Consider the following 27,694-nt stretch of genomic DNA (forward strand, 5'->3'; position numbering starts at 1 on the left):
AGCAAGCTTGTCCCAGCTTTTGTGTCTTCTTGCAGGACTTTATTGGATACAGCTAGTGATAGATGGAGATAAAACGAGGGATTCTTTTGCAAACTGTATCCTTAAGTGACCAGATGTGAAAGAGCCTATGACTCACGTGCAGTACACCATGAAAAAGATTCTCTCATTTTGGTCAGTTGAGCTATTATAGGATAACATCATTAACTGTTGCGTGGTCTTGATCAGGCTGCTTCCCAACTGCTTGATCAAGGAGAGCAGGCAGAAGCCTTTTGTCAGCAATCTGAGGTGTCTGCAGATCAATGAGCAGCTGCCTATTTCACACACACACACAGAATCACAAGGTTGGAAATGACCTGCAAGATCATCTAGTCCAACCACCCTCCCATTCCTATTAGTACCACAAGCACCAAACCATCTCTCGTTGCTCCTCATCCAGGCACTTCTTGAACACTACCAGGGACGGCAACTCCACCACCTCCCTGGGCAGCCATTCCAGTGCCTGACCACCCTTTGAGAGAAAAAGTTTCTCCTAATATCCAACCTAAACCTCCTCTGGTACAACTTCTGGCCGTTTCCTCGGGTCCTACTATTTGCCTGGTAGAAGAGGCCAGACCTTTTTGTACCACAACCTCCCTTCAGGAAGTTGTAGAGTGCAGTGAGGTCTCCCCTGAGCCTCCTCTTCTCCAGACTGAACAATCCCAGCTCCCTCAGCCGCTCCTCATAAGACTTGTGCTCCAGACCCCTCACCAGTTTCGTTGCCCTTCTCTGGACACGTTCCAGGGCCTCAATGTCTTTCTTGTAGTGAGGGGCCCAAAACTGAACACAGTACTCGAGGTGCAGCCTCACCAGTGCTGAGTAGAGGGGGATGATCACCTCCCTGCTCCTGCTGGCCACACTATTTCTAATGCAGGCCAGGATGCCGTTGGCCCTCTTGGCCACCTGGGCACACTGTCGGCTCCTGTTCAGCCAAGCATCAACCAACACCCCCAGGTCCCTTTCCTCTTCACAATCATCCAACCACTCATCCATAAGCCTGTAACGCTGCATGGGGTTGTTGTGGCCAAAGTGCAGAACCCGACACTTGGCCTTGTTAAACCTCACCCCATTCACCTCAGCCCAGCGATCCAGCTTATCTAGATCCCTCTGCAGGGCCTCCCTGCCCTCAGGCAGATCGACACCACCTCCCAACTTGGTGTCATCTGCAAACTTACTCAGGGTACACTCAATCCCTTCATCTAAGTCGTCAATGAAGATATTACACAGGATGGGCCCCAGTACCGACCCTTGGGGGACACCACTTGTAACAGGTCTCCAGCTAGACTTCACTCCATTGACCACCACCCGTTGAGCATGGCCCTCCAGCCAGTTCCTTATCCAACGGAGGGTAAAACTGTCCAAGCCACGGGCAGCCAGTCTCCGCAGAAGGATACTGTGAGAGACCGTGTCAAAGGCTTTGCTGAAGTCCAGGTAGACTACATCAACTGCCTTTCCCTCATCTACCAGTCTGGTCACCCAGTCGTAGAAGGAGATGAGGTTGGTCAAACACGACCTGCCTTTCATGAACCCATGCTGGCTAGGCCTGATCCCGTGAACGCCGCGCACGAGCCGTGTGATCTCTCCCAGGAGGATTTGTTCCATGACCTTCCCTGGCACTGATGTCAGGCTGACAGGCCTGTAGTTCCCCGGATCCTCCTTACGGCCCTTCTTGTAGATGGGCGTCACATCAGCAAGCCTCCAATCCTCTGGAACCTCTCCAGTCAACCAGGAGCACTGGTAGAGCCGAGAGCGGCTTAGCAATCACCCCCGCCAACTCCCTCAGCACCCTAGGATGAAGCCCATCCGGTCCCATGGACTTGTGACTGTCCAGATGGAGGAGGAGCTCTCTAACTGTCTCCACCTCGATCTCCGGGGAGACATTCTGCGTGTCAGCCCAGATATCCAGATCAGGGCACAAAGTGCCCTGAAGATAGCTGGTCTGACTATTAAAGGCAGATGTAAAGAAGGCGTTGAGGACCTCAGCCTTCTCCTTGTCATCTGTGGTCACATTCCCCGCCGCATCAATTAAAGGATAGAGATTATCCTTGGTTTTTCTCTTGCCACTGATATATTTGTAAAAGGATTTCTTATTCTGCTTTATTGCAGTGGCCAATGTAAGTTCAAGATGGGCTTTCGCCTTCCGGACTTCCTCCCTGCATACCTTAGCAACTTCCTTGTAATCTCCCCTAGTAGCCTGTCCCTTCTTCCATAGGACATGGACTCTCTTTTTCTTCCTGAGTCTTGACAGTAATTCCCGGCTCATCCACACCGGTCTTCTCCCCCTATGGCTCGCCTTACAGTATTCAGGGACAGCCTGTTTTTGTGCCTTTAAGATTTCCATCTTGAGGAGTGTCCAGGCTTCCTGGACCCCTTTACCCTTAAGGAGCGACTCCCAAGGGACCCGTGCTACAAGCGTCCTGAGCAGGTCAAAGTCCGCCCTCTTGAGGTTCAAGATAGCAGTTTTGGTAGTCACCCTTCTGACATCTCCAAGAATAGAGAACTCTACAATTTCATGGTCGCTCTGCCCTAGACAGTCTCCAACCTTCACATCACCTACCAGACCTTCTTTGTTAGCAAAGAGCAGGTCAAGCAGGGCACCACCCCTGGTAGGCTCTCGTACCAGCTGTGTAAGGAAGCTATCTTCCACACACTCTAGAAACCTCTTGGACTGGAAGAGTGGACTATCTTGGACTATGGGAGCTGCAATTGCCCTGGCATTCTCTGGCCGAGCAGAACAACAGGCCACTGAGTTCAGCCAACTTCTTCACACAGCTGCTGGGGGGAAACACAGGCGATGCTCAGCTGGGTCTCACACTGGCCGACAGGGAGCTGGTCAGGGCTGTGACAGTCAGGGCAGCTTTGGCTGCTTTCACCTGACATGGACCTGATACTCACAGAGGAGTGTGAAGGCTCCAGCTGATAGAGTTTCCTTACAAGTAAAGGAGTAGACAGGGGTGGTGCGGGCCTACTGTTGTGTTAATAAGCACAGGAGCAGAGAGGGCTGATGTACCTCACGGCTTCTTTGCCTCTGTCTTCACCAGCAACGCTTCCCTGGCTTTCATGCCTGAAGGCAGGATTCCAGAGCACAACTGCCAAATGGTGGGAGAACTCCTCGACAGCAGCCCTGCCAAGAAGGTCTTGGGCTTCCCTGGGAGACAAAAAGCTTTACCTGTGTCAGCAGTGTGTGCTGGCAGCCCAGAAAGCCAACAGTATTCTGGACTGCAACAAAAGAGCGGTGGGCAGCAGGGCGAGGGAGGCAATCGTCCTTCTCTACTCTGCCTTCATGAGGCTCCATCTAAAGTACTGTGAATCCTCTTGTGGTGTCCTGGCCCATCTCGTGGCTTGGAAGATCATGGTGATCTTACTTCTGTCTCGTCAGCTGATGGCAGGTCACAGGAACGCTGGCGGGTTGGGTAGTGGGTGGTTGCTGAGATGATGGATCTCTGCTGAATGAGGCATCTGGAGGTGGGGGCTCTGGGGCCGGGCCGCTCCGCTCCAGGGCCGGGCCAGGTTTTCATTTCTTTATGTACTGCTGTGTTGCTGCAGCTGCCCTTCTGTATTGTTACTGCTTTTTTTGTTCGTGAATATTAAAACGTGTTATCTCCGTGTTGGTTGTCATCCTGCTCTCTTTTCTCTGTTTTGCAGGTCAGCTCGTGTTGGAAGTTGGTGGTGTCACTGTATGAATGAAGGTCAGTTCAGGAGCAGCTGCTGATGGAAGGAATGAAGTCCACGGTAATGAGCTGAAGCATCTCCTGGTAAGGTGTCAGAGCTGGCAGTAACGATTTCTGTCGTTGTGAAAAGCAGAGGGCTGGCTCATCCAAGTGCTTGCTGACTGATGTGTGAGAGCATCTGCCTTCTCCAACTGAACAATAAGAAAGCTGGATATGCTGAATCATTACAGCTTATGCAGAAGTTGTGAAAATGCTCTCAAATGTTTCCTTTAGTGATAAGCTGTGTCTTGGCACTGTGATGGTCCTGTCTATGATCTGGAGCACTGCATCTCTTGCAAGCCTTGTGTGCCCATTTCCATGAACCTTCCTTTCTTTCACTCTTCAGAAGAAGTGCTGGGTGCTTTTGGGGGAATCATGAAGGAGGCTGTCAGAAAGCCAGCTGTGATTTTCCTCACATGAAAGGATGCAATGGGAATGGACTGTCATTGCCACCAAGCAGAAGTGAGCTTCTTATGTCGTGAAAGATATAATCTAGATTATTGATTGAGCAGTTGCAGTGCGATAGGGGACGTGAAGTAACTGTTTGTGTGGGAGTTCAGGGAAGAGCCATGAGAAGTGAAATGGCAGTTTGTGTTTTGGCTGTCAAAATGGTGGAGCTTTACTGGAGTGAAAGGTGTGAGCTTTCTGTAGGCAGGCCCCGGATTTATTTCTGTAAGCAGGCCCCCTCTCAGATTGGTTTTTGCTTGCTGCTTGCTGTGCCTGCCTGCCTGCTCCCTGTGCTTGCTGCATCTGATACCAGTGGTGGTGGCCAGGCTCCCCAGGGCTGTGGGCCTGGTCCTGAGCTGCTGCAGCTTAAAGACCATCTGCGTTTGGGTTGTCCTTCCTGGAGCATCAGGTTGGACTTGGTGATCCTTGTGGATCCCTTACAATTTGGGATGTTCTGTGATTCTATGATCTTGGTGGTTTGCCTGGAAAATACCAGGTGATTTTTTTCCCTCATTTTTTCCTGGCATTTGAACTTGTAGTTTCACTTCTAAATGTGAGTGGAGTTGGATAAGGGGAGGGTAAGTTGCTTCTTTATTTGCTGTTCTCCCAGGTGGGTCTGTGTATTTAGTGCCCAAGTTGTGGTAGCTCTGTAACTGGGAATGTTCCTAATGGTCATAAAAAGTCTTTGCTGCCAGCACAGAATTTGGCCACAGGACTGCCTGCTGGATTAAGTTGTGTAGATTTGCTCCTTGAGATGGTCTGTTCTGTTTATTTTTTCCAAGACGTCAGGTTTTGAGGTCACTGAGATGTACGGATTAATCAATCACTTGCAGCTTGTTTGAGCTTGAAGCAGTTGAATCGTCCCACACAGCACTGTTAAATCAAACCTTATAATGGCTTTGGGATCGTAGCTCTGCGCTGTGCCCCTGGTGTGAATGTCTGTGCTGCAGGTGGCATCCGTCCTGTCGTTCCACTGTGCCCCTCATTGGCAGCAGGTATCACCCTCAGCTTTCTACCTCACACAGCAGAGATTTGGTCACTTTCCAGTTTCTCTGTGGCACCCCCTGTGCTGTTAGTTCTCTTTCTGTGTTGGTGTCCTGTCTAGTCTTCAGCTTGCCCCAGGATGCCAGGCCAGCTGAAAAGAATTTTCAACTTGTATCCATCCTGATATTTTTATGTACTGTCCTTTGTCTTGATGAGGAACACCCTGCAGTCTTCTGAAGAAATCACCATTTCAGACGTGCGTATCGCTTACCTGTATAGCCAATTACTGCTCTCAAGGCTCTTGTTCTCTAATGCGTTCAGTTCAGGATCAGTCCCTGTCCTTTGTCCTCCCTGCTTTGCTGTCCTGTATGGATTTACCTAAGGTTTTTCTTCAGCCTGCTTTCCTTTCAGTTCTGACAACGATTCAACGTTTCCCGTTCGTTTCTCGGCGCTTCTGCCCGCGGTCGTTTCTGCAGCTCCAATAAGCCGCCCCGTCCCCGTGCCCTCCGCCGGGTAAGGACGGGGCGGCGCAAACGGCCGTGTCGTAGCACTGCGAGCGCCGGCCCCGTTCCTCCCCCGCATCCCCTCCCCTCCTCGGCACCGCGTGGGAAATGGCTGGGGTGGGATTCCGGGAGAGCTGGGGCGGCTCCGCCTGCAGAAGAGGAGGCTCGGGGCGATCCCGGGCGCGGCCACCGGTCCGCGCAGGGAGGCGCGGAGAGGACGGAGCCGGGCTGTGCCCGGCGGTGCCCAGCAGCTCCCGTGCTGCAGGGAGCTTCCCCAGGGTTGGGATCCAAAATTGCCCCTGAAGCTCAGCACCCAGCCGTGGTGTGCGCACCTCCTACGTGCCTCCCACCTCGCTGTGCCAGCAACAGAGCAGCCTGCCCCCAGCAGCCGCCCGCAGAAATGACTTTCCCTTTCTCCTGTGAGCCTCCCTGCAGGCTCCAGTGCTCCCACGCCCTTCTCCAGGGCCACCCCTGTTCCCAGAGAGCCTTGCCCAGGGCAGTGTGTTGGTGCTGGCCTGGCTGGCTGCTCCTGCTTTTCTCCCTGTGCTCCTTGCAGGGCCACGAGTTGGCAGGGCTGCTCTGCAGAGGCGGGGGCTGCGCTGCCCTGGACCCCAGGATGACCTTCCCTGGCTGTGCTGCTCCAGGGAGAAGCAGACTCAGCTGGCTGGGGATCTCTGCTGCTGAGTCCCTCTCCATCTGCCCTGATAAATCAGCAGCCAAGGACGGTGCTGGGCAGGACCCAGGGGTGCCTCTAAAGGCTCGACAGGCAACTGAGCAATGCAAGGAGTCACAGAATGACAGAATGATAGAATGCTTTACCTTACAGGTCATCTGGTCCAACCTCCCTGCAGTGAACTGGGACCCTACGCTGGGTCAGGCGCTCAGAGCCTGCTCCAGCCTCTCCCTGAATGCCTCCAAGGATTGAGCTTCCACCACCTCCCTGGGCAACATGTGCCACTGCCTCACCGCTCTTGTCATGAAAGACTTTTTCCTTTAATGCAATCTAAATCTCCCCTCTCTTACTCGGACACTATTTCCCCTTTCGTTACAACAGTTCCACCAGGGAGGCCAGCTCTGGCACAGCGGGGCACCCTGCCACGGCTTTGGGCAGAGTGGTGGAGATGCAGCCCAGGGCGAGGAGGGCGAGGCTGAGGAGGAAGAAGCGCATGGGGTGTGCAGGCGGTGGTCGAGGGCTGCGGCTGTGCTGATGAGGCCATTGCCCAGGCCATTTTGTCCAGATCTCAAGGCAAGGCCTCTTTATCCTCAAGCAGGTCTAAACTCCTCCCAGCTTAGCATCATCCACAAACTGATTGATACAACCAACAGATCTTTAGTGGAACCAACAGTAAAAACAAGATAGAGAAATGGCCTTAAAATGGAGCCCAGCAGAATTCAACAGGTTCATCAGACACACAGGGCAACTGTCAGGACAAAGTCACCGAATCCTCCAGTGCAGCCATGTTTTAGTTGTCAAGGGACATTCTAAGGCATGCATAGCCAAGGCTTTATGATGCCATGAGCCACCTCCCTGACAAAAGCTCGAGATCTGGGAAACCTGGCAACAGAACACCAGCTGTGATGCAAGGCAGCCAGCCAACAAAGGCACGCACTCAGGGGCCAGAACTCCAGCCAGCCAGCCAGCCAGCCAGCCAAGGAAGGCAGGCAGGGGCCAGGACTCCATCCAGCCAGCCAAGACAGGCAAGCAGGAACCAGGACTCCAGCCATCCAGCCAAGGCAGGCAGACATACAAGAGCCACGGTTCCAGCCAGCCAGCCAAGGCAGGTAGGTAAGAAACATGTCTACAGCCATCCAGCCAAGGCAGGCAGGTAGACAGGAGCCAGGACTCTAGGCACCCAGCCAAGGCAGGCAGGCAGAGGCCAGGACTGCAGCCAGCCTGCCAAGGCAGGCAGGCAAGGACCATGACTCCAGTCAGCCAGCCAAGGCAGGCAGGCAGGAGCCAGGACTCCAGTCAGCCAGCCAATGCAGGCAGGCAGGAGCCAGGACTGCAGCCAGCCAGCCAAGGCAGGCAAGCAAGGACCACGACTACAGGCTGCCAGACAAGGCAGGCAGGCAGTGGCCAGGACTGCAGCCAGCCAGACATGGCAGGCAAGGAGGGCCACGGTTCCATCAAGCCAGCCAAGGCAGGCAGGTAGGGGCCACAACCACAGCCAGCCAGCCAAAAGAGGAAGGCAGGGTCCACAGTTCCAGCTAGCCAGCCAAGGCAGGCAGGCAGGAGCCAGGACTCCAGCCATCCAGTCAAGGCAGGCAGGTAGGCAGGAGTCAGGACTCCAGCCAGACAGCGAAGGCAGGCAGGCAGGGGCTAGGACTGCAGCCATCCAGCCAAGGCAGGCAGGCAGGAGCCAGGAATCCAGCCAGCCAGACATGGCAGGCAAGCAAGGACCACGACTACAGGCTGCCAGACAAGGCAGGCAGGCAGTGGCCAGGACTGCAGCCAGCCAGACATGGCAGGCAAGGAGGGCCACGGTTCCATCAAGTCAGCCAAGGCAGGCAGGCAGGGGCCACAACCACAGCCAGCCAGCCAAAAGAGGCAGGCAGGCTCCACAGTTCCAGCTAGCCAGCCAAAGCAAGCAGGCAGGAGCCAGGACTCCAGCCATCCAGTCAAGGCAAGCAGGTAGGCAGGAGCCAGGACTCCAGCCAGCTAGCCAAGGCAGGCAGGCAGGAGCCAGGACTCCAGCCATCCAGCCAAGGCAGGCAGGCAGGAGCCAGGACTCCAGTCAGCCAGCCAAGGCAGGCAAGCAAGGACCACGACTACAGGCTGCCAGACAAGGCAGGCAGGCAGTGGCCAGGACTGCAGAAAGCCAGACATGGCAGGCAAGGAGGGCCACGGTTCCAGCAAGCTAGCCAAGGCAGGCAGGCAGCAACCAGGACTCCAGTCAGCCAGCCAAGGCAGGCAGGCAGGGGCCACAACCACAGCCAGCCAGCCTAGGCAGGCAGGCAGAGTCCACAGTTCCAGCCAGCCAGCCAAGGCAGGTAGGCAGGAGCCAGGACTCCAGCCATCCAGCTAAGGCAGGCAGGTAGGCAGGAGCCAGGACTCCAGCCAGCTAGCCAAGGCAGGCAGGCAGGAGCCAGGTCTCTAGTCAGCAAGCCAGGGCAGGCAGGCAGGAGCCAGGACTCCAGCCAGCCAGCCAAGGCAGGCAGGCAAGGACCATGACTCCAGTCACGCAGCCAAGGCAGGCAGGCGGGAGCCAGGACTCCAGCCAGCCAGACAAGGCAGGCAGGCAGGGGTCAGGACTCCAATCAGCTAGCCAAGGCAGGCAGGCAGGAGCCAGGACTCCAGCCAGCCAGCCAAGGCAGGCAAGCAAGGACCACGACTACAGGCTGCCAGACAAGTTAGGCAGGCAGTGGCCAGGACTCCACCCAGCCAGACAGGGCAGGCAAGGAGGGCTACGGTTCCAGACTGCCAGCCAGCCAAGGCAGGCAGGCAGGGGCCACAACCATAGCCAGCCAGCCAAAAGAGACAGGCAGGGTCGACAGTTCCAGCCAGCCAGCCAAGGCAGGCAGGCAGGAGCTAGGACTCCAGCCATCCAGTCAAGGCAGGCAGGTAGACAGGAGCCAGGACTCCAGTCAGCCAGCCATGGCAGGAAGACAGGACCCAGGACTCCAGTCAGCCAGCCAAGGTAGGCAGGCAGAGGCCAGGACTCCAGCCAGCCTGCCAAGGCAGGAAGGCAAGGACCATGACTCCACTCAACCAGCCAAGGCAGGCAGGCAGGAGCCAGGACTGCAGCCAGCCAGCCAAGGCAGGCAAGCAAGGACCACGACTACAGGTTGCCAGACAAGGCAGGCAGGCAGTGGCCAGGAATGCATCCAGCCAGACATGGCAGGCAAGGAGGGCCACGGTTCCATCAAGCCAGCCAAGGCAGGCAGGCAGGGGCCACAACCACAGCCAGCCAGCCAAAAGAGGAAGGCAGGGCCCACAGTTCCAGCTAGCCAGCCAAGGCAGGCAGGCAGGAGCCAGGACTCCAGCCATCCAGTCAAGGCAGGCAGGTAGGCAGGAGACAGGACTCCAGCCAGACAGCGAAGGCAGGCAGGCAGGGGCTAGGACTGCAGCCATCCAGCCAAGGCAGGCAGGCAGGAGCCAGGACTCCAGCCAGCCAGACATGGCTGGCAAGGAGGGCCACGGTTCCAGCAAGCCAGCCAAGGCAGGCAGGCAGGGGCCACAAACACAACCAGCCAGCCAAAAGTGGCAGGCAGGGTCCACAGTTCCAGCTAGCCAGCCAAGGCAGGCAGGCAGGAGCCAGGACTCCAGCCATCCAGTCAAGGCAGGCCGGAAGGAGTCAGGACTCCAGTCAGCCAGCAAAGGCTGGCAGGCAGGAGCCAGGACTCCAGTCAGCCAGCCAAGGCAGGCAAGCAAGGACCACGACTAGAGGCTGCAAGACAAGGCAGGCAGGCAGTGGCCAGCACTGCAGAAAGCCAGACATGGCAGGCAAGGAGGGCCACGGTTCCAGCAAGCCAGCCAAGGCAGGCAGGCAGGAGCCAGGGCTCCAGTCAGCTAGCCAAGGCAGGCAGACAGCAACCAGGACTCCAGTCAGCCAGGCAAGGCAGGCAGGCAGGAGCCAGGACTCCAGTCAGCCAGCCAAGGCAGGCAGGCAGGAACCAGGACTCCAGCCAGACAGCGAAGGCAGGCAGGCAACGACCATGACTCCAGTCAGCTAGCCAAGGCAGGCAGGCAGGGGCCCTGACTCCAGCCAGACAGCCAAGGCAGGCAATCAAGGACCACGACTACAGGCTGCCAGCCAAGGCAGGCAGGCAGGGGCCAGGACTCCAGCCAGCCAGACATGGCAGGCAAGGAGGGCCACGGTTCCAGCAAGCCAGCCAAGGCAGGCAGGCAGGAGCCTGGACTCCAGCCAGCTAGCAAAGGCAAGCAGGCAGGAGCCAGGACTCCAGCCATCCAGTCAAGGCTGGCAGGTAGACAGGAGCCAGGACTCTAGCCACCCAGCAAAGGCAGGCAGGCAGGAGCCAGGACTCCAGTCAGCCAGCCATGGCAGTCAGGCAGGAGCCAGGACTCTAGCCACCCAGCAAAGGCAGGCAGGCAGGAGCCAGGACTGCAGTCAGCCAGCCAAGGCAGGCAGGCAGGAGCCAGGACTCCAGTCAGCCAGACAAGGATGGCAAGGAGGTCCACGGTTCCAGCCAGACAGCCAATGCAGGCAGGCAAGGACCACGACTCCAGCCAGCCAGCCAAGGCAGGCAGGGGCCAGGACTCAAGTCAGCCAGCCAAGGCAGGCCGGCATGAGTCAGGACTCCAGTCAGCTAGCCAAGGCAGGCAGGCAGGAGCCAGGACTACATCCACCCAGCCAAGGCAGGCAATCAAGGACCACGACTACAGGCTGCCAGAGAAGGCAGGCAGGCAGGGGCCAGGACTCCACCCAGCCAGACATGGCAGGCAAGGAGGGCCACAATTCCAGCAAGCCAGCCAAGGCAGGCAGGCAGGGGCCACAACCACAGCCAGCCAGCCAAAAGAGGCAGGTAGTGTCCACAGTTCCTGCTAGCCAGCCAAGGCAGGCAGGCAGGAGCCAGGACTCCAGCCACACAGCCAAGGCAGGCAGGCAGGAGCCAGGACTCCAATCAGCCAGACAAGGCAGGCAGGCAGGGGCCAGGACTCCAGCCAGCCTGCCAAGGCAGGCAGGCAAGGACCATGACTCCAGACAGCCAGCCAAGGTAGGCAGGCAGGAGCCAGGACTCCAGCCAGCTAGCCAATGCAGGCAGGAAGGAGCCAGGACTCCAGTCAGCAAGCCAATGCAGGCAGGCAGGAGCCAGGACTCCAGCCAGTTAGCCAGGCAGGCAGGCAGGAGTCAGGATTCCAGTCAGCCAGCCAAGGCAGGCAGGCAGGAGCTAGGACTCCAGCCAGCCAGCTATGGCAGGCAGGCAGGAGCCAGGACTCCAGCCAGGTAGCCAAGGCAGGCAGGCAGGAGCCAGGACTCCAGCCAGCCAGACATGGCAGGCAAGGTGGGCCACGGGTCCAACAAGCCAGCCAAGGCAGGCAGGCAGGGGCCACAACCACAGCCAGCCAGCCATGGCAGGCAGGCAGGAACCAGGACTCCACTCAGCCAGCCAAGGCATGCAGGCAGGAGCCAGGACTCCAGCCAGCCAGCCAAGGCAGGCAGGCAGGGGACACAGCCACAACCAGCCAGCAAAAAGTGGCAGGCAGGGTCCACAGTTCCAGCTAGCCAGCCAAGGCAGGCATGCTGGAGGCAGGACTCTAGCCAGCTAGCTAAGGCTGGCAGGCAGGAGCCAGGACTACAGTCAGCAAGCCAATGCAGGCAGGCAGGCAGGCAGGAGCCAGGACTACAGTCAGCCTGCCAAGGCAGGCAGGCAGTGGCCAGGACTCCAGCCAGCCAGCCAAGGCAGGCAAGCAAGGACCACGACTACAGGCTGCCAGCCAAGGCAGGCAGGCAGTGGCCAGGACTCCAGCCAGCCACACATGGCAGGCAGGCAGGAGCCAGGACTCCAGCCGTCCAGCCAAGGCAGGCAGGCTGGAGCCAGGACTCCTGCCATCCAGTCAAGGCAGGCAGGTAGGCAGGAGCCAGGACTCTAGCCACCCAGCCAAGGCAGCCAGGCAGGAGCCAGGACTCCAGCCATCCAGCCAAGGCAGGAAGGCACGAGCCAGGACTCCAGCCAGCCAGCCAAGGCAGGAAGGCAGGGGCCAGGACTCCAGCCAGCTAGCCAAGGCAGGCAGGCAGGAGCCAGGACTCCAGCCAGCCAGCCAAGGCAGGCAGGCAGGGGCCAGGACTCCAGTCAGCAAGCCAAGGCAGGCAGGCAGGGGCCAGGACTCCAGCCAGACAGCCAAGGCAGCCAGGCAGGAGCCAGGACTCCAGCCAGCCTACCACGGCAGGCAGGCAGGAGCCAGGACTCCAGCCAGGTAGCCAAGGCAGCCAGGCAGGAGCCAGGACTCCAGCCAGCAAGCCAAGGTAGGCAAGCAAGGACCACGAATACAGGCTGCCAGAGAAGGCAGGCAGGTAGTGGCCAGGACTCCAGCCAGCCAGACATGGCAAGTAGGCAGGAGCCAGGACTCCAGCCATCCATTCAAGGCAGGCAGGCAGGAGCCAGGACTCCAGCCAGCCAGCCAAGGCAGGCAGGCAGGAGCCCGGACTCCAGCCAGCCAGCCAAGGCAGGCAGGCAGGGGCCAGGACTCCAGTCAGCAAGCCAAGGCAGGCAGGCAGGAGCCAGGACTCCAGCCAGGTAGCCAAGGCAGGCAAGCAAGGACCACGACTACCGGCTGCCAGACAAGGCAGGCAGGCAGTGGCCAGGATCCCAGCCAGCCATGCATGGCAGGCAGGCAGGAGCCAGGACTGGAGGCATCCAGTCAAGGCAGGCAGGCAGGAGCCATGACTCCAGTCAGCAAGCCAATGCAGGCAGGCAGGAGCCAGGACTCCAGCCAGGTAGCCAAGGCAGGCAGGCAGGAGCCAGGACTCCAGCCAGCTAGCTGAGGCAGGCAGGCAGGAGCCAGGACTCCAGCCAGCCAGCCAAGGCAGGCAGGCAGGAGCCAGGACTCCAGTCAGCAAGACAATGCAGGCAGGCAAGAGCCAGGACTCCAGCCAGGTATCCAAGGCAGGCAGGCAGGAGCCAGGATTCCAGTCAGCCAGACAAGGCAGGCAGGCAGGAGCCAGGATTCTAGCCAACCAGCCAAGGCAGGCAAGGAAGGACCACGAATACAGGCTGCCAGCCAAGGCAGGCAGGCAGTGGCCAGGACTCCAGCCAGCCAGACATGGCAGGCAGGCAGGAGCCAGGACTCCAGCCATCCAGTCAAGGCAGGCAGGCAGGAGCCAGGACTCCAGCCAGCTAGCCAAGGCAGGCAGGCAGGAGCCAGGACTCCAGTCAGCAAGCCAATGCAGGCAGGCAAGAGCCAGGACTCCAGCCACGTAGCCAAGGCAGGCAGGCAGGGGCCACAGTTCCAGCTAGCCAGCCAAGGCAGGCAGGCAGGAGCCAGGACTCCAGCCTGCCAGCCAAGGCAGGCAATCAAGGACCACGACTACAGGCTGCCAGACAAGGCAGGCAGGCAGTGGCCAGGACTCCAGCCAGCCAGACATGGCAGGGAAGGAGGGCCACGGTTCCATCAAGGCAGCCAAGGCAGGCAGGCAGGAGCCAGGACTCCAGCCATCCAGTCAAGGCAGGCAGGTAGGCAGGAGCCAGGACTCTAGCCACCCAGCCAAGGCAGCCAGGCAGGAGCCAGGACTCCAGCCATCCAGCCAAGGCAGGAAGGCAGGAGCCAGGACTCCAGCCAGACAGCCAAGGCAGGCAGGCAGGGGCCCGGACTCCAGCCAGCCAGCCAAGGTAGGCAGGCAGGGACCAGGACTCCAGTCAGCCAGCCAAGGCAGGCAGGCAGGGGCCAGGACTCCAGCCAGCAAGCCAAGGCAGGCAAGCAAGGACCACGAATACAGGCTGCCAGACAAGGCAGGCAGGCAGTGGCCAGGACTCCAGCCATCCATTCAAGGCAGGCAGGCAGGAGCCAGGACTCCAGCCAGCTATCCAAGGCAGGCAGGCAGGAGCCAGGACTCCAGTCAGCAAGCCAAAGCAGGCAGGCAGGGGTCCGGACTCCAGCCAGCTAGCCAAGGCAGGCAGGCAGGAGCCAGGACTCCAGCCAGCCAGCCAAGGCAGGCAGGCAGGGGCCCGGACTCCAGCCAGCCAGCCAAGGCACGCAGGAAGGAGCCAGGACTCCAGCCGTCCAGCCAAGGCAGGAAGGCAGGAGACAGGACTCCAGCCAGCCAGCCAAGGCAGGCAGGCAGGGGCCCGGACGCCAGCCAGCCAGCCAAGGTAGGCAGGCAGGTGCCAGGACTCCAGTCAGCCAGCCAAGGCAGGCAGGCAGGGGCCAGGACTCCAGCCAGCCAGCCAAGGCAGGCAGGCAGGAGCCAGGACTCCAGTCAGCAAGCCAATGCAGGCAGGCAGGAGCCAGGACTCCAGCCACGTAGCCAAGGCAGCCGGGCAGGAGCCAGGACTCCAGCCAGCCAGCCAAGGCAGGCAAGCAAGGACCACGACTACAGGCTGCCAGACAAGGCAGGAAGGCAGTGGCCAGGATCCCAGCCAGCCATGCATGGCAGGCAGGCAGGAGCCAGGACTGGAGGCATCCAGTCAAGGCAGGCAGGCAGGAGCCATGACTCCAGTCAGCAAGCCAATGGAGGCAGGCAGTAGCCAGGACTCCAGCCAGGTAGCCAAAGCAGGCAGGAAGGGGCCCGGACTCCAGCCAGCTAGCCAAGGCAGGCAGGCAGGAGCCATGACTCCAGTCAGCAAGCCAATGCAGGCAGGCAGGAGCCAGGACTCCAGCCAGGTAGCCAAAGCAGGCAGGCAGGGGCCCGGACTCCAGCCAGCTAGCCAAGGCAGGCAGGCAGGAGCCAGGACTCCAGCCAGGTAGCCAAGGCAGGCAGGCAGGAGCCAGGACTCCAGTCAGCAAGACAATGCAGGCAGGCAGGAGCCAGTACTCCAGTCAGCCAGACAAGGCAGGCAGGCAGGAGCCAGGATTCTAGCCAGCCAGCCAAGGCAGGCAAGGAAGGACCACGTCTACAGGCTGCCAGACAAGGCAGGCAGGGAGTGGCCAGGACTCCAGCCAGCCAGACATGGCAGGCAAGGAGGGCCACGGTTCCAGCAAGCCAGCCAAAAGAGGCTGTCAGGTTCCACAGTTCCAGCTAGCCAGCCAAGGCAGACAGGCAGGAGCCAGGACTCTAGCCATCCAGTCAATGCAGGCAGGCAGGGGCCCGGACTCCAGCCAGCTAGCCAAGGCAGGCAGGCAGGAGCCAGGACTCCAGCCAGATAGCCAAGGCAGGCAGGCAGGAGCCAGGACTCCAGTCAGCAAGACAATGCAGGCAGGCAGGAGCCAGGACTCCAGTCAGCCAGCCAAGGCAGGCAAGCAAGGACCACGAATACAGGCTGCCAGACAAGGCAGGCAGGCAGTGGCCAGGACTCCAGCCAGCCAGACATGGCAGGCAGGCAGGAGCCAGGACTCCAGCCATCCATTCAAGGCAGGCAGGCAGGAGCCAGAACTCCAGCCAGCTAGCCAAGGCAGGCAGGCAGGAGCCAGGACTCCAGTCAGCAATCCAATGCAGGCAGGCAGTGGCCAGGACTCCAGCCAGGTAGCCAAGGCAGGCAGGCAGGAACCAGGACTCCAGCCAGCCAGCCAAGGCAGGCAGGCAGGGGCCCGGACTCCAGCCATCTAGCTAAGGCAGGAAGGCAGGAGCCAGGACTCCAGCCAGCCAGCCAAGGTAGGCAGGCAGGTGCCAGGACTCCAGTCAGCCAGCCAAGGCAGGCAGGCAGGGGCCAGGACTCCAGCCAGCCAGCCAAGGCAGGCAGGCAGGGGCCAGGACTCCAGCCAGCCAGACATGGCAGGCAGGCAGGAGCCAGGACTCCAGCCAGCTAGGCAAGGCAGGCAGGCAGGAGCCAGGACTCCAGCCAGCCTGCCAAGGCAGGCAAGCAAGGACCACGACTACAGGCTGCCAGACAAGGCAGGCAGGCAGTGGCCAGGACTCCAGCTAGCCAACCAAGGTAGGCAGGCAGGGGCCCAGACTCCAGCCAGCCAACCAATGTAGGCAGGCAGGGGCCAGGACTCCAGTCAGCCAGCCAAGGCAGGCAGGCAGGGGCCAGGACTCCAGCCAGCTAGCCAAGGCAGGCAGGCAGGAGCCAGGACTCCAGCCAGCCAGCCAAGGTAGGCAGGCAGGGGCCAGGATTCCAGTCAGCCAGCCAAGGCAGGCAGGCAGGGGCCAGGACTCCAGCCAGCTAGCCAAGGCAGGCAGGCAGGAGCCAGGACTCCAGCCAGCCAGCCAAGGCAGGGAGGCAGGAGCCAGGACTCCAGTCAGCAAGCCAAGGCAGGCAGGCAGGAGCCAGGACTCCAGCCAGCCAGCCAAGGCAGGCAGGCAGGGGCCAGGACTCCAGCCATCCAGTCAAGGCAGGCAGGCAGGAGCCAGGACTCTAGTCAGCAATCCAATGCAGGCAGGCAGGAGCCAGGACTCCAGCCAGGTAGCCAAGGCAGTCAGGCAGGAGCCAGGACTCCAGCCAGCCAGCCAAGGCAGGCAGGTAGGGGCCCGGACTCCAGCCAGCCAGCCAAGGCAGCCAGGCAGGAGCCAGGACAACAGCCAGCTAGCCAAGGCAGGAAGGCAGGAGCCAGGACTCCAGCCATCCAGCCAAGGCAGGCAGGCAGGAGCCAGGACTCCAGCCAGCCAGCCAAGGTAGGCAGGCAGGTGCCAGGACTCCAGTCAGCCAGCCAAGGCAGGCAGGCAGGTGCCAGGACTCCAGTCAGCCAGCCAAGGCAGGCAGGCAGGAGCCAGGACTCCAGCCAGGTAGCGAAGGCAGCCGGGCAGGAGCGAGGACTCCAGCCATCCAGCCAAGGCAGGAAGGCAGGAGCCAGGACTCCAGGCAGCCAGACAAGGCAGGCAGGCAGTGGCTAGGACTCCAGCCAGCCAACCAAGGCAGGCAGACAGGAGCCAGGACTCCAGCAAGCCAACCAAGGTAGGCAGGCAGGGGCCAGGACTCCAGTCAGCCAGCCAAGGCAGGCAGGCAGGGGCCAGGACTCCAGCCAGCTAGCCAAGGCAGGCAGGCAGGAGCCAGGACTCCAGCCAGCCAGACATGGCAGGCAAGGAGGGCCACGGTTCCATCAAGCCAGCCAAGGCAGGCAGGCAGGAGCCAGACACCAGCCATCCAGCCAAGGCAGGAAGGCAGGAGCCAGGACTCCAGCCAGCCAGCCAAGGCAGGCAGGCAGGGGCCCGGACTCCAGCCAGCCAGCCAAGGTAGGCAAGCAGGGGCCAGGACTCCAGTCAGCCAGCCAAGGCAGGCAGGCAGGGGCCAGGACTCCAGTCAGCCAGCCAATGCAGGCAGGCAGGAGCCAGGACTCCAGCCAGCAAGCCAAGGCAGACAAGCAAGGACCACGACTACAGGCTGCCAGACAAGGCAGGCAGGCAGTGGCCAGGACTACAGCCAGCCAGACATGGCAGGCAGGCAGGAGCCAGTACTCCAGTCAGCAAGCCAATGCAGGCAGGCAGGAGCCAGGACTCCAGCCAGGTAGCCAAGGCAGGCAGGCAGGGGCCCGGACTCCAGCCAGCCAGCCAAGGCAGGCAGGCAGGGGCCAGGATTCCAGCCAGCCAGCCAAGGCAGCCAGGCAGGAGCCAGGACTCCAGCAAGCCAGCCAAGGCAGGCAGGATGGAGCCAGGACTCCAGCCAGCTACCCAAGGCAGGTAGGCAGGAGCCTGGACTCCAGCCAGGTTGCCAAGGCAGGCAGGCAGGGGCCAGGACTCCAGCCAGCCAGCCAAGGTAGACAGGCAGGGGCCAGGACTCCAATCAGCCAGCCAAGGCAGGCAGGCAGTGGCCAGGACTCCAGCCAGCCAGACATGGCAGGCAGGCTGGAGCCAGGACTCCAGCCATCCAGTCAAGGCAGGCAGGTAGGCAGGAGCCAGGACTGGAGCCTTGAAGTCAAGGCAGGCAGGCAGGAGCCATGACTCCACTCAGCAACCCAATGCAGGCAGGCAGGAACCAGGACTCCAGCCAGGTAGCCAAGGCAGGCAGGCATGGGCCCGGATTCCAGCCAGCCAGCCAAGGCAGGCAGGCAGGAGCCAGGACTCCAGTCAGCTTGATAAGGCAGGCAGGCAGGAGCCAGGACTCCAGTCAGCAAGCCAATGCAGGCAGGCAGGAGCCAGGACTCCAGTCAGCCAGCCAAGGCAGGCAGGCAGGAGCCAGGACTCCAGCCAGCCAGCCAAGGCAGGCAGGCAGGAGCCAGGACTCCAGTCAGCAAGACAATGCAGGCAGGCAGGAACCAGGACACCAGCCAGGTATCTAAGGCAGGCAGGCAGGAGCCAGGATTCCAGTCAGCCTGACAAGGCAGGCAGGCAGGAGCCAGGACTCCAGCCAGCCAGCCAAGGCAGGCAGGCAGGAGCCAGGACTCCAGTCATCCAGCCAAGGCAGGCAGGCAGGGGCCACAACCACAGCCAGCCAGCCTAAGAGGCAGGCAGGGTGCACAGTTTCAACTAGCCAGCCAAGGCAGGCAGGCAGGAGCCAGGACTCCAGCCAGGTATCCAAGGCAGGCAGGGAGGAGCCAGCACTCCAGTCAGCATGCCAATGCAGGCAGGCAGGAGCCAGGACTCCAGCCAGGTAGCCAAGGCAGCCAGGCAGGAGCCAGGACTCCAGCCAGCCAGCCAAGGCAGCCAGGCAGGAGCCAGGACTCCAGCCAGCTAGCCAAGGCAGGCAGGCAGGGGCCCGGACTCCAGCCAGCTAGCCAAGGCAGTCAGGCGGGAGCCAGGACTCCAGTCAGCTTGCTAAGGCAGGCAGGCAGGAGCCAGGACTCCAGTCAGCAAGCCAATGCAGGCAGGCAGGGGCCAGGACTCCAGTCAGCAAGCCAATGCAGGCAGGCAGGAGCCAGGACTCCAGGCAGGTAGCCAAGGCAGGCAGGCAGGAGCCAGGACTCCAGCCAGCAAGCCAAGGCAGGCAAGGAGGGACCACGACTACAGACTGCCAGACAAGGCAGGCAGGCATTGGCCAGGACTCCAGCCAGCCAGACATGGCAGGCAGGCAGGAGCCAGGACTCCAGCCATCCAGCCAAGGCAGCCAGGCAGGAGCCAGGACTCCAGCCAGCCAGCCAAGGCAGGCAGGCAGGGGCCCGAACTCCAGCCAGCCAGCCAAGGTAGGCAGACAGGGGCCAGGACTCCTGTCAGCCAGCCAAGGCAGGCAGGCAGGGGCCAGGACTCCAGCCAGATAGCCAAGGCAGGCAGGCAGGAGCCAGGACTCCAGTCAGCAAGCCAAGGCAGGCAGGCAGGAGCCAGGACTCCAGCCAGCCTACCACGGCAGGCAGGCAGGAGCCAGGACTCCAGTCAGCAAGCCAATGCAGGCAGGTAGGAGCCAGGACTCCAGCCACCCAGCCAAGGCAGCCAGGCAGGAGCCAGGACTCCAGCCATCCAGCCAAGGCAGGAAGGCAGGAGCCAGGACTGCAGCCAGCCAGCCAAGGTAGGCAGGCAGGGGCCCGGACTCCAGCCAGCCAGCCAAGGTAGGCAGGCAGGGGCCAGGACCCCAGTCAGCCAGCCAAGGCAGGCAGGCAGGGGCCAGGACTCCAGCCAGCCTACCACGGCAGCCAGGCAGGAGCCAGGACTCCAGCCAGGTAGCCAAGGCAGGCAGGCAGGAGCCAGGACTCCCGCCAGGTAGCCAAGGCAGGCAGGCAGGAGCCAGGACTCCAGCCAGCCAGCCAAGGCAGGCAGGCAGGAGCCAGGACTCCAGGTAGCCAGCCAAGGCATGCAGGCAGGGGCCAGGACTCCAGCCAGCCAGCCAAGGCAGCCAGGCAGGAGCCAGGACTCCAGCCAGCCAGCCAAGGCAGGCGGGCAGGAGCCAGGTCTCCAGCCATCCAGCCAATGCAGGAAGGCAGGTGCCAGGACTCCAGCCATCCAGCCAATGCAGGCAGGCAGTGGCCCGGACTCCAGCCAGGAAGCCAAGGTAGGCAGGCAGGTGCCAGGACTCCAGTCAGCCATCCAAGGCAGGCAGGCAGTGGCCAGGACTCCAGCCAGGTAGCCAAGGCAGGCAGGCAGGAGCCAGGACTCCAGCCAGCCAGCCAAGGCAGGCAGGCAGTGGCCCGGACTCCAGCCAGCCAGCCAAGGCAGGAAGGCAGGAGCCAGGACTCCAGCCAGCTACCAAGGCAGGCAGGCAGGGGCCCGGCCTCCAGCCAGCCAGCCAAGGTAGGCAGGCAGGTGCCAGGACTCCAGTCAGACAGCCAAGGCAGGCAGGCAGGAGCCAGGACTCCAGACAGAAATCCAATGCAGGCAGGCAGGAGCCAGGACTCCAGCCGGGTAGCCAAGGCAGGCAGGCAGGAGCCAGGACTCCAGCCAGCAATCCAAGGCAGGCAAGCAAGGACCTCGACTACAGGCTGCCAGACAAGGCAGGCAGGCAGTGGCCAGGACTCCAGCCGGCCAGCCAAGGTAGGAAGGCAGGGAGCAGGACTCCAGTCAGCCAGCCAAGCCAGGCAGGCAGGGGCCAGGACTCCAGTCAGCAAGCCAATGCAGGCAGGCAGGAGCCAGGACTCCAGCCAGGTAGCCAAGGCAGGCAGGCAGGAGCCAGGACTCCAGCCAGCAAGCCAAGGCAGGCAAGCAAGGACCACGACTACAGGCTGCCAGACAAGGCAGGCAGGCAGTGGCCAGGACTGGAGCCAGCCAGTCATGGCAGGCAGGCAGTGGCCAGGACTCCAGCCAGCCAGACATGGCAGGCAGGCAGGAGCCAGGACTCCAGTCAGCAAGCCAATGCAGGCAGGCAGGAGCCAGGACTCCTGCCAGGTAGCCATGGCACGCAGGCAGGGGCCAGGATTGTAGCCAGGCAGTCAGGACAGGCAGGTAGGCAGGAGCCAGGACTCTAGCCACACAGCCAAGGCAGGCAGGCAGGAGCCAGGACTCCAGTCATCCAGCCAAGGCAGGCAGGCAGGAGCCAGGACTCCAGCCAGGTAGCCAAGGCAGGCAGGCAGGAGCCAGGACTCCAGTCATCCAGCCAAGGCAGGCAGGCAGGGGCCAGGATTGTAGCCAGGCAGTCAGGACAGGCAGGCAGGAGCCAGGACTCCAGTCAGCAAGCCAAGGCAGGCAGGCAGGAGCCAGGACTGCAGTCAGCAAGCCAATGCAGGCAGGCAGGAGCCAGGACTCCAGTCAGCAAGCCAATGCAGGCAGGTAGGAGCCAGGACTGCAGCCACCAGCCAAGGCAGCCAGGCAGGAGCCAGGACTCCAGCCAGCCAGCCAAGGCAGGCAGGCAGGAGCCAGGACTCCAGCCAGCCTACCACGGCAGCCAGGCAGGAGCCAGGACTCCAGCCAGCAAGCCAAGACAGGTAAGCAAGGACCACGACTACAGGCTGCCAGACAAGGCAGGCAGGCAGTGGCCAGGACTCCAGGCAGGCAGACATGGCAGGCAGGCAGGAGCCAGGACTCCAGCCAGGTAGCCAAGGCAGGCAGGCAGGAGCCAGGACTCCCGCCAGGTAGCCAAGGCAGGCAGGCAGGAGCCAGGACTCCAGCCATCCAGCCAATGCAGGCAGGCAGGAGCCAGGACTCCAGCCAGCCAGCCAAGGCAGGCAGGCAGGAGCCAGGACTCCAGCCAGCCAGCCAAGGCAGGCAGGCAGGAGCCAGGTCTCCAGCCATCCAGCCAAGGCAGGAAGGCAGGAGCCAGGACTCCAGCCATCCAGCCAAGGCAGGCAGGCAGTGGCCCGGACTCCAGCCAGGAAGCCAAGGTAGGCAGGCAGGTGCCAGGACTCCAGTCAGCCAGCCAAGGCAGGCAGGCAGGGGCCAGGACTCCAGCCAGCCAGCCAAGGCAGGCAGGCAGTGGACAGGACTCCAGCCAGCCAGCCAAGGCTGGCAGGCAGGGGCCCGGACTCCAGCCAGCCAGCCAAGGCAGGCAGGCAGGAGCCAGGACTCCAGCCAGAGAGCCAAGGCAGGCAGGCAGGGGCCCGGACTCCAGCCAGCCAGCCAAGGTACGCAGGCAGGGGCCAGGACTCCAGTCAGAGAGCCAAGGCAGGCAGGCAGTGGCCAGGACTCCAGCCAGGTAGCCAAGGCAGGCAGGTAGGAGCAAGGACTCCAGTCAGCCAGCCAAGGCAGGCAGGCAGGAGTCAGGACTCCAGTCAGCCAGCCATGGCAGGCAGGCAGGAGCCAGGACTCCAGCAAGCCAGCCAAGGCAGGCAGGCAAGAGCCAGGACTCCAGTCAGCCAGCCAAGGCAGGCAGGCATTGGCCAGGACTCCAGCCAGCCTGCCAAGGCAGGCAGGCCAGGACCATGACTCCAGTCAGCCAGCCAAGGCAGGCAGGCAAGAGTCAGGACTCCAGCCAGATAGCCAAGGTAGGAAGGAAGGAGCCAGGACTCCAGCCAGATAGACATGGCAGGCAGGCAGGAGCCAGGACTCCAGTCAGCCAGCCAAGGCAGGCAGGCAGGAGTCAGGACTCCAGTCAGCCAGCCATGGCAGGCAGGCAGGAGCCAGGACTCCAGCAAGCCAGCCAAGGCAGGCTGGCAGGGGCCCGGGCTCCAGCCAGCCAGCCAAGGCAGGCAGGCAGGTGCCAGGACTCCAGACAGCCTGCCAAAGCAGACAGGCAAGGACCATGACTCCAGTCAGCCAGCCAAGGCAGGCAAGCAGGAGCCAGGACTCCAGCCAGCTAGCCAAGGCAGACAGGCAGGAGTCAGGACTCCAGTCAGCCAGCCAAGGCAGGCAGGCAGGAGCCAGGACTCCAGTCAGCCAGCCAAGGCAGGCAGGCAGGAGCCAGGACTGCAGTCAGCCAGCCAAGGCAGGCAGGCAGGAGCCAGGACTCCAGCCAGCTAGCCAAGGCAGGCAGGCAGGAGCCAGGACTCCCGTCAGCAAGCCAATGCAGGCAGGTAGGAGCCAGCACTCCAGCCAGCTAGCCAAGGCAGGCAGGCAGGAGCCAGGACTCCAGCCAGCCAGCCAAGGCTGGCAAGCAAGGACCACGACTACAGGCTGCCAGACAAGGCAGGCAGGCAGTGGCCAGGACTCCAGCCAGCCAGACATGGCAGGCAAGGAGGGCCACGGTTCCAGCCAAGGCAGGCAGGCAGGGGCCACAACCACAGCCAGCCAGCCAAAAGAGGCAGGCATGGTCCACAGTTCCAGCTAGCCAGCCAAGGCAGTCAGGCAGGAGCCAGGACTCCAGCCACTCAGCCATGGCAGGCAGTCAGGAGCGAGGAATCCAGCCAGCCAGCAATGGCAGGCAGGCAGGAGCTAGGACTCCAGTCAGCCAGCCATGGCAGGCAGGCAGGAGTCATGACTCCAGTAAGCCAGCCAAGGCAGGCAGGCAGGGGCCCGGACTCCAGCCAGCCTGCCAAGGCAGGCAGGCAAGGACCATAACTCCAGTCAGCCAGCCAAGGTAGGCAGTGAGGAGCCAGGACTCCAGCCAGCTAGCAAAGGCAGGCAGGAAGGATCCAGGACTCCAGTCAGCAAGCCAATGCAGGCAGGCAGGAGTCAGGACTCCAGTCAGCCAGCCAAGGCAGGCAGGCAGGAGCCAGGACTGCAGCCAGCCAGCCAAGGCAGGCAAGCAAGGACCACGACTACAGGCTGCCAGACAAGGCAGGCAGGCAGTGGCCAGGAGTCCAGCTAGCCAGACATGGCAGGCAAAGAGGGCCACGGTTCCAGCAAGCCAGCCAAGGCAGGCAGGCAGGAGCCAGGACTCCAGTCAGCAAGCCAATGCAGGCAGGCAGGAGCCAGGACTCCAGCCAACTAGCAAAGGCAGGCAGGCAGGCGCCAGGACTCCAGTCAGCAAGCCAATGCAGGCAGGCAAGGACCATGACTCCACTCAGCCAGCCAAGGCAGGCAGGCAGGAGTCAGGACTCCAGTCAGCCAGCCAAGGCAGGCAGGCAGGAGCCAGGACTCCAGTCAGCAAGCCAAGGCAGGCAGGCAGGAGCCAGGACTCCAGTCAGCAAGCCAAGGCAGGCAGGCAGGAGCCAGGACTCCAGCCAGCCTACCACAGCAGGCAGGCAGGAGCCAGGACTCCAGCCAGCTAGCCAAGGCAGGCAGGCAGGGGCCAGGACTCCAGTCAGCAAGCCAACGCAGGCAGGCAGGAGCCAGGACTCCAGACAGCAATCCAAGGCAGGCAAGGAAGGACCACGACTACAGGCTGTCAGACAAGGCAGGCAGGCAGTGGCCAGGACTACAGCCAGCCAGACATGGCAGGCAGGCAGGAGCCAGGACTCCAGCCAGGTAGCCAAGGCAGGCAGGCAGGAGCCAGGACTCCTGCCAGGTAGCCATGGCACGCAGGCAGGGGCCAGGATTCTAGCCAGGCAGTCAGGACAGGCAGGTAGGCAGGAGCCAGGACTCTAGCCACACAGCCAAGGCAGCCAGGCAGGAGCCAGGACTCCAGTCAGGTAGCCAAGGCAGGCAGGCAGGAGCCAGGACTCCAGTCATCCAGCCAAGGCAGGCAGGCAGGAGCCAGGACTCCAGCCAGGTAGCCAAGGCAGGCAGGCAGGAGCCAGGACTCCAGTCATCCAGCCAAGGCAGGCAGGCAGGGGCCACAACCACAGCCAGCCAGCCAAAAGAGGCAGGCAGGGTCCACAGTTTCAGCTAGCCAGCCAAGGCAGGCAGGCAGGGGCCCGGACTCCAGCCAGCCAGCCAAGGTAGGCAGACAGGGGCCAGGACTCCTGTCAGCCAGCCAAATCAGGCAGGCAGGGGCCAGGACTCCAGCCAGCAAGCCAAGGCAGGCAGGCAGGAGCCAGGACTGCAGTCAGCAAGCCAATGCAGGCAGGCAGGAGCCAGGACTCCAGTCAGCAAGCCAATGCAGGCAGGTAGGAGCCAGGACTCCAGCCACCAGCCAATGCAGCCAGGCAGGAGCCAGGACTCCAGCCAGCCAGCCAAGGCCGGCAGGCAGGAGCCAGGACTCCAGCCAGCAAGCCAAGACAGGCAAGCAAGGAACACGACTACAGGCTGCCAGACAAGGCAGGCAGGCAGGAGCCAGGACTCCAGTCATCCAGCCAAGGCAGGCAGGCAGGAGCCAGGACTCCAGTCATCCAGCCAAGGCAGGCAGGCAGGGGCCACAACCACAGCCAGCCAGCCAAAAGAGGCAGGCAGGGTCCACAGTTTCAGCTAGCCAGCCAAGGCAGGCAGGCAGGAGCCAGGACTCCAGCCAGCCAGCCAAGGCAGGCAGGTAGGCAGGAGCCAGGACTCTAGCCACCCAGCCAAGGCAGCCAGGCAGGAGCCAGGACTCCAGCCATCCAGCCAAGGCAGGAAGGCAGGAGCCAGGACTCCAGCCAGCCAGCCAAGGCAGGCAGGCAGGGGCCTGAACTCCAGCCAGCCAGCCAAGGTAGGCAGACAGGGGCCAGGACTCCTGTCAGCCAGCCAAGGCAGGCAGGCAGGGGCCAGGACTCCAGCCAGATAGCCAAGGCAGGCAGGCAGGAGCCAGGACTCCAGTCATCAATCCAAGGCAGGCAGGCAGGAGCCAGGACTCCAGCCAGCCTACCACGGCAGGCAGGCAGGAGCCAGGACTCCAGTCAGCAAGCCAATGCAGGCAGGTAGGAGCCAGGACTCCAGCCACGCAGCCAAGGCAGCCAGGCAGGAGCCAGGACTCCAGCCATCCAGCCAAGGCAGGAAGGCAGGAGCCAGGACTGCAGCCAGCCAGACAAGGTAGGCAGGCAGGGGCCCGGACTCCAGCCAGCCAGCCAAGGTAGGCAGGCAGGGGCCAGGACCCCAGTCAGCCAGCCAAGGCAGGCAGGCAGGGGCCAGGACTCCAGCCAGCCAGCCAAGGCAGGCAGGCAGGAGCCAGGACTCCAGCCAGCCTACCACGGCAGCCAGGCAGGAGCCAGGACTCCAGCCAGCAAGCCAAGACAGGCAAGCAAGGAACACGACTACAGGCTGCCAGACAAGGCAGGCAGGCAGTGGCCAGGACTCCAGCCAGCCAGACATGGCAGGTAGGCAGGAGCCAGGACTCCAGCCAGGTAGCCAAGGCAGGCAGGCAGGAGCCAGGACTCCCACCAGGTAGCCAAGGCAGGCAGGCAGGAGCCAGGACTCCAGCCAGCCAGCCAAGACAGGCAGGCAGGAGCCAGGACTCCAGGTAGCCAGCCAAGGCATGCAGGCAGGGGCCAGGACTCCAGCCAGCCAGCCAAGGCAGCCAGGCAGGAGCCAGGACTCCAGCCAGCCAGCCAAGGCAGGCGGGCAGGAGCCAGGTCTCCAGCCATCCAGCCAATGCAGGAAGGCAGGTGCCAGGACTCCAGCCATCCAGCCAATGCAGGCAGGCAGTGGCCCGGACTCCAGCCAGGAAGCCAAGGTAGGCAGGCAGGTGCCAGGACTCCAGTCAGCCATCCAAGGCAGGCAGGCAGCGGCCAGGACTCCAGCCAGGTAGCCAAGGCAGGCAGGCAGGAGCCAGGACTCCAGCCAGCCAGCCAAGGCAGGCAGGCAGTGGCCCGGACTCCAGCCAGCCAGCCAAGGCAGGAAGGCAGGAGCCAGGACTCCAGCCAGCTACCAAGGCAGGCAGGCAGGGGCCCGGCCTCCAGCCAGCCAGCCAAGGTAGGCAGGCAGGTGCCAGGACTCCAGTCAGACAGCCAATGCAGGCAGGCAGGAGCCAGGACTCCAGCCAGGTAGCCAAGGCAGGCAGGCAGGAGCCAGGACTCCAGACAGAAATCCAATGCAGGCAGGCAGGAGCCAGGACTCCAGCCGGGTAGCCAAGGCAGGCAGGCAGGAGCCAGGACTCCAGCCAGCAATCCAAGGCAGGCAAGCAAGGACCTCGACTACAGGCTGCCAGACAAGGCAGGCAGGCAGTGGCCAGGACTCCAGCCGGCCAGCCAAGGTAGGAAGGCAGGGAGCAGGACTCCAGTCAGCCAGCCAAGCCAGGCAGGCAGGGGCCAGGACTCCAGTCAGCAAGCCAATGCAGGCAGGCAGGAGCCAGGACTCCAGCCAGGTAGCCAAGGCAGGCAGGCAGGAGCCAGGAGTCCAGCCAGCAAGCCAAGGCAGGCAAGCAAGGACCACGACTACAGGCTGCCAGACAAGGCAGGCAGGCAGTGGCCAGGACTGGAGCCAGCCAGTCATGGCAGGCAGGCAGTGGCCAGGACTCCAGCCAGCCAGACATGGCAGGCAGGCAGGAGCCAGGACTCCAGTCATCCAGCCAAGGCAGGCAGGCAGGGGCCAGGACTCCAGCCAGCCTACCACGGCAGGCAGGCAGGAGCCAGGACTCCAGTCAGCAAGCCAAGGCAGGCAGGCAGGAGCCAGGACTGCAGTCAGCAAGCCAATGCAGGCAGGCAGGAGCCAGGACTCCAGTCAGCAAGCCAATGCAGGCAGGTAGGAGCCAGGAGTGCAGCCACCAGCCAAGGCAGCCAGGCAGGAGCCAGGACTCCAGCCAGCCAGCCAAGGCAGGCAGGCAGGAGCCAGGACTCCAGCCAGCCTACCACGGCAGCCAGGCAGGAGCCAGGACTCCAGCCAGCAAGCCAAGACAGGTAAGCAAGGACCACGACTACAGGCTGCCAGACAAGGCAGGCAGGCAGTGGCCAGGACTCCAGGCAGGCAGACATGGCAGGCAGGCAGGAGCCAGGACTCCAGCCAGGTAGCCAAGGCAGGCAGGCAGGAGCCAGGACTCCCGCCAGGTAGCCAAGGCAGGCAG

General features: G+C 62.3%; 3 protein-coding genes across 6 annotated transcripts in view; all 3 read left to right on the plus strand.

Annotated features, from left to right (window-relative positions):
* Nucleotides 1-27,694, plus strand: part of LOC125686013 (collagen alpha-1(I) chain-like) — a 101,986-nt gene that overhangs the window by 47,020 nt on the left and 27,272 nt on the right. The window contains exon 2 of the mRNA XM_048929615.1: nucleotides 15,969-18,054. The gene's annotated coding sequence lies outside the window, so the exon portion shown is untranslated. The remainder of the gene's footprint in view (nucleotides 1-15,968; nucleotides 18,055-27,694) is intronic.
* LOC125686012 (uncharacterized) overlaps nucleotides 1-27,694 on the plus strand; it is a 73,105-nt gene that overhangs the window by 36,274 nt on the left and 9,137 nt on the right. The gene's annotated exons all lie outside the window — the stretch shown is intronic.
* The window catches only part of LOC125686023 (filaggrin-2-like), a 49,611-nt gene continuing 41,600 nt past the window's right edge, over nucleotides 19,684-27,694 (plus strand). For 2 of the 3 annotated variants that reach the window (XM_048929640.1, XM_048929641.1), the window contains exon 1: nucleotides 19,684-21,750. In XM_048929640.1, the coding sequence (XP_048785597.1) occupies nucleotides 20,008-20,955 (948 nt within the window). In that variant the 5' untranslated portion in view covers nucleotides 19,684-20,007 and the 3' untranslated portion in view covers nucleotides 20,956-21,750. Of the gene's footprint in view, nucleotides 21,751-25,008; nucleotides 25,027-27,694 lie in introns of those variants that run through there. The other variant, XM_048929642.1, reaches the window with a different exon arrangement.

This window comes from Lagopus muta, chromosome 30, assembly GCF_023343835.1.
Source record: "Lagopus muta isolate bLagMut1 chromosome 30, bLagMut1 primary, whole genome shotgun sequence".
NCBI lineage: Eukaryota > Metazoa > Chordata > Aves > Galliformes > Phasianidae > Lagopus > Lagopus muta.